This window comes from Ostrinia nubilalis, chromosome 9 (genome assembly GCF_963855985.1).
Source record: "Ostrinia nubilalis chromosome 9, ilOstNubi1.1, whole genome shotgun sequence".
Taxonomy (NCBI): domain Eukaryota; kingdom Metazoa; phylum Arthropoda; class Insecta; order Lepidoptera; family Crambidae; genus Ostrinia; species Ostrinia nubilalis.
In genome coordinates this window covers 17,192,321-17,205,173 of record NC_087096.1, presented here as the reverse complement: position 1 = coordinate 17,205,173, position 12,853 = coordinate 17,192,321, and the positions used below count along the sequence as shown (strand labels likewise).

Sequence of the window (12,853 nt, the reverse complement as noted above, 5' to 3'; positions counted from 1 at the left end):
AGCCCACATTAATTATTTTTGACACTTACAACATAAATTTACAGTCACTCGTTTAAATACTACCCTTTTAAATCTAGGCTTTAACTCACTCAAAATCCGGTGCGAACACTCCGAACTGCCATGGCAGCTAAATACCTAGGTTTTCTTAATACTTACAAAAAAATGTCGATTAGGCAAATCACAATTTTATTAAAGCGCTCACACTCACAACTCACATGTAACTTTTGTACGGTTTTTATTGGCATTATTTTTGAATATATTATTACATTTCTAGAGCATTTAATTGTATTAGAACAACGATTGAAACATGCTTTGGAAACTAAGCTTTTATCGTACAAACGTACAATATCATATAAATGCTCTATCCTATTGTTTATCCGCCTTTTGCTTATTCCATTCGTTTTGTTAAAAATAGGGTAAAAAAAGAAATTATATGGCAACATTTTCTGACCGAATGGTAAAATGGTGGGGCAACTGTGAATCCGGTCGGTCGTTGACACAATTCGATCAATCATTCACGTCGGATCCGCGGATGGCGGCTCGTTGCCGTTTTATTTTTGTAACAAAGAACTATTGAAAACATGAAAATCTTGACTTAAAACTGAGATAGGTTAAGTGAAGTTTATTTCATTAGTGCACTAACAGTTAATTCTAGCGACCGATCGTGCAGTATTCCACTCATTTCCTTCGGGTCGAATTCGTTATCGACCTCGTTCGCAAGTGTTTATGTTTAGTAAACGGGTACTCGGCGTTTGTTTTGCAAACAAATAGTTTACCCTCCGAATCATAAATAGTGGGTGCAGTTCTCGCGGTCAAGTTCGTGATGTGGTTGTCGTTTTGAGTGATGAAGGTGACCATGTTTCTGTGGGCGGCGCTGGTGCTGACGGCGGGCCGGGGCGCGGCCGCCGAGTCCTTCCTGAGCAACATCAGCCGCAACCTGCGCTCGGAGCTGTCGGGCGTGATGGAGATGGCCACCGTAAGCTACTCGGAGCCCGCCATCAACACCACCTACGTGGCCACGGTGGAGTTCGACATGCGCGCCATGGGCTCGCTCTACAACTCCACGCATCTCATCATCGACTTCATCGCCAACAAGCAGGCCTACCCTGAAGGTGAGTATCTCTTTGTTCAGTAAGCTAAGCTGTTTTGTCATCTTATAGGGAGTTCAAGCTTTAATGCAACACACCTAAATAGATGTTTATTAATTTATTTATTGTTTCTAAATGGAATTATTATTGCAATTTGTTTGTACTTACTAATGACAGTTCTATGTCTGTTGCCTAATTCATGTCATTTATATTTATTTAGTAATAATAGTGCCCCACACGCTGCTGGTGCAATATGATATTTCCATACAATAGACCAGTACAATGGTGCCACAGCTTTCCGATAAATATATTAGGAGCCGTAACAATGCACCGCTGCAACACAATCAGCAATCAGTTCTGTCAACAATAAGAACAACTTGATAGTACAAAGTCTGACCTGCCCTTGATATGGGCTTCATCTCATTCAAAATTTATCAATAAACGATTTGCAGTATAATAGAATGAGTGATATGAGTTCAAATAAAAGTAAATAAAAACTTAGAAAATGCTATTCAATTGCTAACAAGATGCTTTACTTGTTAGACATCATTACATTAACTAATGGTTTGTTTCTTTCTTCATAGAACAAAAAAACAACTCATTTGGATAATGACATAGTAGTTCCAAATATCACATTAATTATTTTGTTTGAAGTGTTACTACTTTTTTTTAGATTGTTGATTGTAGAGATGGTTTAGCCAGACACATTGTCTGCCTTGTTGTGGTATTCATGGCATATTTTGGCAGGATTTATAATTTCCATTCATATCTTTTTAGTGTCCAATTCTTGTCAGAAAATTAAACATAGACTTAATTTATTTATTTATTTATTTTAATGAGCAACATAATAAGCTTAGGGTCATTCCATGACAAATGTTACCGAGGGTGAAAAACTAAATATGTTCTTTTCGCATTAAATCTGATGAATTTTGAAAGTAAACATTCCAAATTATAATGTGCAACAAAAAAAATCTGAAAGAAACAAGTAATTTTTAAGTTATTAGTCTTCAAAGTCTATACTTAAGTCAACTGTCTGAATGATCATTTTCTCTCTAATTATTGGTAATACGATTTAAAAAAAAACTATCAATCTGTGAAATGTTTTGCCAGTATATGATTTGAGGGTATTTATCATAGTATTGGTAGATAGCGCCATATCCCAAAAAAATTGATAATCATCAAGTTTTAAGTGTGTTTTCTTGTTACTTCGGCGATGTAACACCCGAAACAGAAAAACAGGTATTTGTTTTATTATTGTACCTTACACATGGATTAGGGTAACAATATTTGGTAAAAGTAAGGTCATGGTAGTAATGATTTCAAATACTAACTAATATCTGAGCATGATACTAATTTAGTATGTTTTTTTCTTGATTAAAAACTGTAACACCCGAAACGTTTCGGGTATTACATTTTTATTTATATGTCGATAATGCGTATATATTGCTTGGAGAAGTCAAAAAGTATTACTGTGAGGCTCCTTCGACCTCCCACTAGCGCTGGCATCGGAAAAGGAGTCATATTTCTCTATTTAAGACTTTTTTGAAATGTCGACTTAACACTAAAATTAAGGTATTGTTAAAAAGCCTCGATGTTCGAAATTTCCAATAAATATCGTAATTAGAAATTAAAGTAATGCTATCTCAAGCCAAAAACAATAGAAAAAGCTATATTCTGAGGAAAAATTAAACTTGAACTTTGTATATTTTTTAAGAAAAGCTGCTTCGTAATTTCAAACCAGAATTCGCTCTATTTGTGTTTATTTGTTATACTCCTTATTTTGTAGTACCTAGAGACTAATAAAACACCGATTTTATCGATAAAACGCGTTGCATTTTCGTACTCGTAACACCCGAAACAGAACCATTGTAACACCCGAAACAAAGAAAAAATTTATAAAAAAATAGTAAAACGTTTTATGTAACAGTGATTGTATGTTCCATGGTTCGTAAATTTCATACTTTAGAAGTCCTGTAAGTTTTAGGTATGATTCCTTAAGAAAATTCGCTAAATTTCGAGTAAATGCAGCAACAGTCAGAACATAGAGGCAAAATCTCGTAACGCCCGAAACGCACACTTTTCGACTTATATTTTCGTTAACCTACATTCTAAGCTGTACAAACTTTATTATTTAGATAAAACAACTAAAAACGGACAGATTAAGGCACTAATATTATTAAAATACTATTTCAAAATACAAGAAATTGTTGAATATGTGTGTACGAACGTAACACCCGAAACGATGGAATGACCCCTTACAGAAAACTTTAATGTTTAGACATGTTGGTATTACATTTATTCCACAATCTGCCTTCTACAGTAATGACTACTGTATCTGATCTAAGGATGTTATATTTTGTAAGGAGCATTTATAACCCTCTCAAATATTTATTTTCAATTTATAAACATTTTCCAGTCCTTGTTGTTGAAATTAGCTGTGATAAGCTGATCAACAGACAAACATGATGTGGTAGCTTTAAAAATAGTGTAATAATTGTTTTTTTAGTTTAAAAGTAACAAACAAAAATTATTAATTTGTATGTTCATTCAAATGACAAATGACTCAATGACCTTGCGTGCCCAACATGCCTTCTCATTGTAGTTTTATTCTGTGGGGTGGCACTGACAGGAGTAGGACATTATTTCTGTACATCCGTCGCCGGCGCGGCGCACGGTGGGCTGATATTAGAGCTTCATAGACTTAGCGTCGCTCAAAAATAAAGTGCCGAATTTTGAAAAAATAAATATGCCAATGTGTTCCTTTACCAAAAAGGAATATTTTATGTTATGTAACGTTTCTTGATAAAGTTATTATTTAATAAGTTATTGACAATTTCCTTTTTTTTTGTATGGAGTTCAACATTTATTTTTATTTTATTCGTTATTCTTAAGCTTTCTTAAGAAATTGACTTTTGTATTATGTAATGCAACATATAAGCTATGTTATCACCAAGTGTCGCATTTCGGAAATCTTCGGAACATTGTCATTTTGGACTTTAAAATAAAAAAAATTAAATAACTGCCAAATTTTGTAAATATAACTACGCCAATGTGTTCCTTTGCCAAAAAGAAATATTTTATGTTATGTAACTTTTTTTGATAAAGTTATTATTTAATAAGTTATTGACAATAATTACTTTTTTTTTGTATGGAGCTCAACATTTATTTTTATTTTATTCGTTATTCTTAAGCTTTCTTAAGAAATTGCTTTTTGTATTATGTAATGCATCATATAAGCTATATTATCACCAAGGGACGAATCCTGGAAACCCTCGGAACATTGTCATTTTCGACTTTAAAATAAAAAAAAAAGAAAAAGAAAACTGCAATGTTATGTACTTTCTTCCGTACTATTCTAACGAGGTGAAGAACTAAGCACGTTTTTTATAGTGATGTTCCCAGGAGGCCTAATCCACATGATTACTAGGGTTACTATAATACATATAATATTTGTTTTATGGAAATTAAGCCAGTTTAAAGTTAAATTTATTGGTTAGACTCAAGAGCCACTTTCTGAATCTACAAAAGTAAAGCTTTCTTTCTCAGTATCAGCCTAGACATGAAATTGATCATTTATAGTGGACTTTTTGGTGGTGTTGAAAACCTTTCTTGATGGCAATTACATCTAAATTATTCATTTCTGTTGATATGGCTTTACAAATATCACATCGCTGCTTGTGCAGAGCTGCCATTTATCAACGATATTATTTTTCTATCTATCAAGTGAGAATCAGTTATTACGAGATTGTTTTGCTTCCAGAATTTTATTACGATCTATTAAATTTTCAATTTCCGCGTCCATTAAGTTTTTTTCATTGTTAACATTAAAATAGGTCGACAATAATTAAATGCAGCTTATTTTGAATAAAAGAAAATGGGTCTCCTTCATAAATTTGAAAAAGAAATGAGTCGATAGTAAAAAGTGGAGCTAGAAACCTTATTTTCCCTTATCCATTTTATCTGGAGACATCAAACCGAACGTTCATTTAGGCACTTACAAGTTGCCCTAAAACGCTAGAATCATCATTTTCGCAAATTTTGTTTCGCAGACCAAACTATACTACGTACATGGAGCTCTACATACGTATATGCCTGCAAGCATACAAAATTATTGCTCACGGAAAAGATATTTACTTCCAATCAGAAAGTACTACACCACGCTCGAATTTTGCAGGAGAGCAACTAATGAAGATATTTTACATAATTTATTTTTAAAATCTGATTCTCAGATATAGATAATAATATAAACTTCATAGAAAACACAAAGTTTTATCAACAGCAGCAAAAAGTTAATTAATAAATGATCGATTTGATGATGAGGCTGATACTGATACTGAAAGAAAGCTTTACTTTTGTGGACATTAGCCTATTTCACGGTTCAGAAACTGACTCTGAATAACCAATAAACTTAACTTCACACTGGCTTAATTTCCATAAAACATTTATTTTAATAATCTTACAAGTGGATTAGGCCTCCTGGAAACACCACTATAAAAAAACGTGCTTAGTTCTTCACCTCGTTAGGGTAGTACGGAAGAAAGTACATAACATTGCAGTAATTTTTTTTATTTATTTTAAAGTCGAAAATGACAATGTTCCGAGGGTTTCCGGGATTCGTCCCTTGGTGATAATATAGCTTATATGATGCATTACATAATACAAAAAGCAATTTCTTAAGAAAGCTTAAGAATAACGAATAAAATAAAAATAAATGTTGAGCTCCATACAAAAAAAAAAGTAATTATTGTCAATAACTTATTAAATAATAACTTTATCAAGAAAAGTTGCATAACATAAAATATTTCTTTTTGGCAAAGGAACACATTGGCGTAGTTATATTTACAAAATTTGGCAGTTATTTAATTTTTTTAATTTTTTTTATTTTAAAGTCCAAAATGACAATGTTCCGAAGATTTCCGAAATGCGACACTTGGTGATAACATAGCTTATATGCTGCATTACATAATACAAAAGTCAATTTCTTAAGAAAGCTTAAGAATAACGAATAAAATAAAAATAAATGTTGAGCTCCATACAAAAAAAAAGTAAATTGTCAATAACTTATTAAATAATAACTTTATCAAGAAACGTTACATAACATAAAATATTCCTTTTTGGTAAAGGAACACATTGGCACATTTATTTTTTCAAAATTCGGCACTTGATTTTTGAGCGACGCTAAGTCTATGAAGCTTTAATATCAGCCCACCGTGCGGCGCCCCGCTCGTTCACACATGGAAATAAGACGGGCTGCACTTGTCTGATGCTTATGATGTCTGTGTACTATTGTCTTATGATTTAGTTAAGATTCCTCGTAATGTCCTAACAAGCAGAATGATGAGAAAGGATGGTGTCGAATTATCGCGATACAATGCGCGTGAGTAGGTCGCGTTTGCCACTGTAGACGATGAGGTCGTGCGCGTCGCGTAGGTCACCTATTCTGCAACATCTCTATATTTTGTCTCACTTATCCCGAAGTGCCTGGAGTGCGTGAAAGAGATGAATAGAGTCGGGAAACAGTTAATCGAAATTGTCTCGTCTTGAGTAGGGTCGTCGCGTGTCGCGGCCGTCGACCTGCGCGGCCGCACTTGCGGTTAGGGCTGGCTGGCTGCTGGCTGACACGCTGTAAACAAATAGAAGCGGTGTAGGTTACAGCTTCATTCACTTGTCTGCCTGAGGGAGGAATCTTCGAATGAATAAATATTTGATTCGAAGTTTTAGTTCATCATTTATTTATAACAGTAAGGATAGGTATTGATATCACAGTTCAGTCATGCATGACATTCACATGACACATTGGTCCATTCCATGGTATACTCGTATTAATTTATCCTGTACGTTTTGTAATTCCACTAAGTTAGGAGCAATTTAATGTACCTATTTTGTTATATAAATTTGTTGGCACTCAAGTAATAACACGAGCACAAGATCAAACCATTACGTTTTCCTCGTCGTATTTCCGCCGACGGATTCCGACGGGATGCGCTCTAATTCTTATTGCTCCTGCTTCTTTGTCGTTTCTTTTGTTCTGCGCAGGGGCAGGGTCGACAGTACAGCAACAAGGTAGCAAATATGTGACCTATTGTTCGCTACAATCGAAGCAGTGAAGTCCAAATACGATAACATATTTTTTCTTTTGATGCCACAAACTCGGCGGGAGATATCTGCATGACAATTAACGGCTTGGAATTGGCTCGTTTATTTTAAGAATTTCACAATCTCATGCGCTCGATGGAGCAGTGAGCTGGTGGAGTGTACTACTGGTAGGTACTAGCAGCTTAAGTCCTAACTGTTTATCGTCATTCGTAATTTGATCACGTTCTCGTATACCGTAACATAAGATAACCGTCTCATTTAAATGTTGACGTTACTATTCTATGGAAATTTATAATGTGATTTTACTTTCTTTATATTTATAAACAATAACAAATGTTGGCTTCTTGAAGCAGTGATTCATAAAACATTCTTCGTATCTTGCGTTTCATTGTCTCACCATGTCTATGAAAAAAAACTAGTTTAATAAAAATGATAAGCTTATTCCCACCGAGTCCTAACAAACAGCTGTTATTGGCCCCATCTCGCAGTTAATACGTGAAATCCGCTAACGGACGGTGCTCCAGCCTAACCCAGCGCAAATGTACTATTAGCACGACAGGTAGTACCGCAACACGGTATGTAGATCACACACCGACAGATTTAATATCCGCCGGCAGCTCCGTGCTCCGTGTAGAACATTCGCACTTATAATCTGAGACATGATAAATTGGCTCAATCTTCTTGTAGCTACCCAAGTCCCGGTGCATGCTGGTCCCGGAAAGTTTTCCATTTTACCACTATCCGACTTTCTTGTTTCAATACGGTGTTGGTGTGTGTTCCTGCAGAAATAACAAATTCTCTGCCAAAAGTATAGCCATTTGTAGATTTCATTTTTGTTCTTTAATAGCAGAGATGATGGTAGCCTGACCTGTAAACGTTGATGTTTATTCTTATTAACTGTGTCTACTTGTCGTTAAACCGATATGCTTAGTATAAAATGATGCAAGCGACACGTTTGCGTTCTAATAAATGAGATTCCACCCTACTCGTGCTGACTGTCGTGTCGGGCTCGCATTACAGGCAGGGCTTCGTGACTTATCACGAACATCCCTGCGTAGGTCTATCCAGGAGGATTTAGGATTATGCATGTACTCGAGCAGGATCTTACTGGTGATGAAAGTTATTGTTAGGTATGGAATCTCTGTTCTGTAATATGTACAGTTTTTAATTCGCCCTAGACCATAATTACCATCGTGTTTGAGGTCGTACTTCAAACATTCCGATCCCAATATCAGCTTTAGAAGAATGGCTCATTGTTAAGTTTGACCGGCGACTGCGCGCATTGCTTGCACATGCGATAACGGTGCGCGGCGCAGCTGACTCACGCAGCCACCCGCTATGCTGGACAGAAAACTGGACCACATAACTTAATAAATATGTATTAGGTATTTAACTCGATCTGAAAGACTAACCAACGAATGAGACGTAGTATGGTATGATGATTTAAACTGAAAGCCATTTCGTTATTGGATTTTCCCCGTTTCATTTTATTTAGTCAGAAGTATGTAAATCAGGAATAAGGATATTTTTGAATAAAATAATGAGGCTTTATTCCTATTAACTTAAATTAATTTTGTATTTTGCATCATATTGCGGTTTCGATTCACTCACACTGGCTTTGTATTAACAGTAGTGGTAGGGTTTATTTATGGGTTGCATTGTTTTGTCCTGTTCTATAAGTGTCCTATTATGAAACTGGTTCTCTAAAAAGAGCAAAGTATTCCATGCTCCCAATATTTTTTTTATTGATGAACGCAACGCACGCAATTGCGACTCTTTGTTTGATCATTAGCATAATAATTATTAAACTGAGTAGAGTAATTCCTAAACCACACAATGAATCTAAAGCCGCCACAAACAATTACGACTTGTTGCACACGGTGTATAATGCGCAAGCCTTAATTTTCTTTGAATCTACACTGTAATTAACGTCTGGTAAAGCTCATTAAACTGGGCTATGAATCACTGAAACTTATAACATTGCTGAAATTAGTTTCATTAAAATTCATTTGTAGTATTTAACAAGCAAATAAATAAATAAACAAGCAATAGATTTCGCACTATTTTCTTGACCATAAATTATTATTACACTGCTTATTTACACTCGGAAATGAGTGCATCATTTTAACTTCAGAACAAAAATTATCATCTGAATGCAGTCTTCCTTTTGACGTGTGAGTCATAGATATCCATCAAAATCTGTTAAGCACCTACCAAATACCATTTACAACGGGATAAGATTAGAGAATTATGAAGGTAGGCTATAAATATTTAGTGCGTGTCTCATCATGATGTCGCAAGTACTCGCACGTCAGTCACGGTTGTACAAACCGGTCCAGTGCAACCGTCCATCATTCCATCCTTTGGCCCAGATGAATTCCTCTAGGCCCGGTGGCGACACATCGTCGACGCATTGTGTTGGCGAAGTCGATATCGGCACCACAATGGATCGATCTCGTTTGCTTTTGTCACCGACTGCCAGCCGAGCGAATGAAAAACTTATCAATATTGTTGCTCAATGGCTTCGATGCTGAAATTAAGTAACTAGTATTTGAGAATAAGTTACCTTACATACATACATACTGAGGTTTCTCATAGAAACTAATCTTTTCGTTGATTTAATCAATGTGAAAGTTTAATTGATAATTATATCTAACGGCTCATTGAATTCAACAGCGTACACCACTATATCTTATCTATCTAACACTTCTCGGTAAAAAACACTTGAGTATATGTGTTGTGCAAATTACCGTCGGATATTCCTATTTGTTGATGAATAAGGAAAGTAATTACCGCGCGACTTAACTCCTGAGAGTACTACAATAACAATTATTCATGACATGAATCAGTCTTTCAAGTTTAAATTAAATTATGATTTGATTTGGAAAACATTGTCATGCTAAGTTAGACATACTTATACCGTGAAATTGTATGATTTAAAGTTACACGAAAGGTCTCACATGGTCATTATTCAAAGAAAAAAGATTATTTTGACATCATTGTTTTAGAAACCGTTTTCGCCAGATTCTCCTAAGGGCTCTTTCAAATTAGACGTTTTGAGACGGACGTTTGTCGTCCGTTTTCAAGATTGCATATTCTGTTGATAATTGACTGACATTTTTATTCTAATGCAGTTGTCATACAACCCGCTGATACGCGATAAAGTCCAATGCAAGCTGTAAACGTAGAAAATAACCCTCTTATCTCAATTGACTGACTGAGCTGCCTGCCGGTCGTGATTTGAAGGCGCTGGATTCGATCGAACCTCGCGCCCGTTTCCTCAGACTTTCACCTCGATCGGTTGAGGCTGGATCTTAAATCTAGTATTCGATTGTCGAGGTAATCTTGCTTTCAAACCATTTACAAGTACCAAATACGAGGGGCGGCTGAAAAGTTTTGAGCCTAAGTATCTTCAAGTGTTATTATTGACTCGCACTAAATTTAATTAATTTGCCAATAACCTCCTTAGTATATGTACAAAGTTTCATTTCATTAGCATCATCACGTTTTTAGTAATTAATCCGTAAACATCATCATGTCTCAGTCATCCGCGCAATGTACGAAATTGAAGTACACAGTTGTCATAAAATGCCTCACAAAGAAGAACAAAACGCTGACGGTAATATTTGGAGAGATGTCGACAGTTTATGGGGAGTCTGGGCCTTCATTTGCCACCATGAAAGATTGGATCCGATAATTCAAGCATGGCAGGGAGTCGCTAAAAGATGACCGCAAGTCAGGGCGGCCAGATTTCGCCATTAACGAATAAAATAATGAAAAGTTAAAGAATCTTGCTCTAGAGATCCGCAAATTAAGCTGTGACAGATAGCTAAAGCCATAGGCATTAGCAAGGAACGTATCGGCGATATTTTTCATACTCATTTGCACATGAAAACGGGGTGTGCGCGATGGGTGTCAAAAATGCTCACGCCACTCGACAAACAGCATCGAGTCACAACTTCGCAGGAGTTTTAGGACATCTTTGGCCATAATCCTAGCAAAATTTTTTCTCACATTGTCACTATTAATAAATAATAGATCTAGCAGTACGATTCAGAGTCAAACAAGAGTCAATACAATGGATTGAAAAGGGAAAACGCCACCGCGAAAATTCAAAGCGGAGCGATCGACACCCAAGCTCATAGCCACTATTTTTGGGATTGTGGAGGAATTTTATTCATTGACTACCTACTTAAAAAAAACTACAATAAACGGGGATTATTTTGTTGTACTGTTGATAAGAGTGCGTCAAGTGGTTGTCGAAATAATAAGAGGCAAACTGGCGAAAGGAAATCTGTTATTGCCAGACAATTCGCCCGTGAACACCGCGCATGTTGCATGGCTTGCCCCGGGTAAAACTGGATTTCAAGAAATTAATCGCCTACCACACAGTTTAGTCCGGATCCTTAGCTTTTTTTTCTAATTCTCAAATTGGAAAAATGACCTCCAGGAACGAAGATTTTTGAGTGACAAAGAAATGAAGGTGGCGTTAAAGGCTCATTTCGAAGGCAAAGATTGCGTTTTTTTTTTCAGTGGGTTAAAAGCTCTTTTACACAAATGTAAGAAGAGCGTTGTAGTAGAGGGAGATTAAATAGAAAAATATATTTTTTATACTTTTCTGTCGGCATTTTTAATACCCTAGGCTCAAAACTTTTCAGCCGCCCCTCGTACCTCTATACAATGTGTTGAGAACGCAACCTAGCCTTGAATTGAACCTTTTATTTGTTTTGATTAGGAAGGCTTTAGAGTATTTATAGTTTTCTGATTGGGTTTATTTGACACAATTAAAAAAATAGTAACAAATTTGTTTGCCCAATTTACACTCTTTACCTTTTCAATAAATAAATAAACCTTGAGTATTTCCAATTCTATTATGAGTGGGACAGAACTTTTGTGTAGTCGTTTGTGGAATACCAAATCGAAGACGATCTACCAAAAATTTCGATGACGTCAACACTAATGCATCTAAGTGGCACGACTACCTTTAACGGTCGCTTAGTCACCACCACGCAGACGTCAGGCAAGTTTTACCTTGCAAAACTGATGAGTGTGCGGCAGCCGGCAGCGTCGGTGCTCGGCGTGATCTCACCGGTGACCGGGCCGCGTGTGCTGCGGTCCCCACTTTCACATCTATGCCGGTGTCCGGGCCAAGGTTACGCGGTCCGTTGTGTAATCCGCCATTAAGATGAATAGACCCATATTCAATTCCTAGGCCAATTTTTTGCACGATCAACAAACTAGTTTTGTAACTGACCGTTTGGGAATGTTCGAGAATCGAGACTAGATCGTTGCGTTGGTTAAGTGGTTAATAAACATACATTTATGTGTATATTTCTAAAAAATCCGCTTTTTGACGGTCCTTTATTCATAACATTTTCATTCCATTACAAAGCACTTGCATGCATAGTCGCTTCTGAATAGTCGCTACTAGAGTAGTGGAATTAGAAACGGCATGTAACGTCGGCGTAGCGTAGGTGGCTGACCCACAAACTAACTGAGGATTTCCGAAGATCTTTTATTCGTTAATCCCATTGTGAGTGAACCTTCATGAGAAACTAGCTCTTAAACTATTCTCTGTAGGTCCAAGCGGAAGCGGAGGAGTCTTCAGTCAGACTAATTTAACCGAATCGCTAGACTCAGATTGATAGTTGCCTCTTCTGGTCCCGAGC

The 12,853-nt window shown here is 36.2% G+C and overlaps 1 protein-coding gene across 1 annotated transcript in view; it reads left to right on the top strand.

Annotated features, from left to right (window-relative positions):
* Nucleotides 1-503: 503 nt before the first annotated feature.
* Nucleotides 504-12,853, top strand: part of LOC135074876 (prominin-like protein) — a 73,084-nt gene continuing 60,734 nt past the window's right edge. The window contains exon 1 of the mRNA XM_063969258.1: nucleotides 504-1,112. Within this exon, the coding sequence (XP_063825328.1) occupies nucleotides 845-1,112 (268 nt within the window). The 5' untranslated portion in view covers nucleotides 504-844. The remainder of the gene's footprint in view (nucleotides 1,113-12,853) is intronic.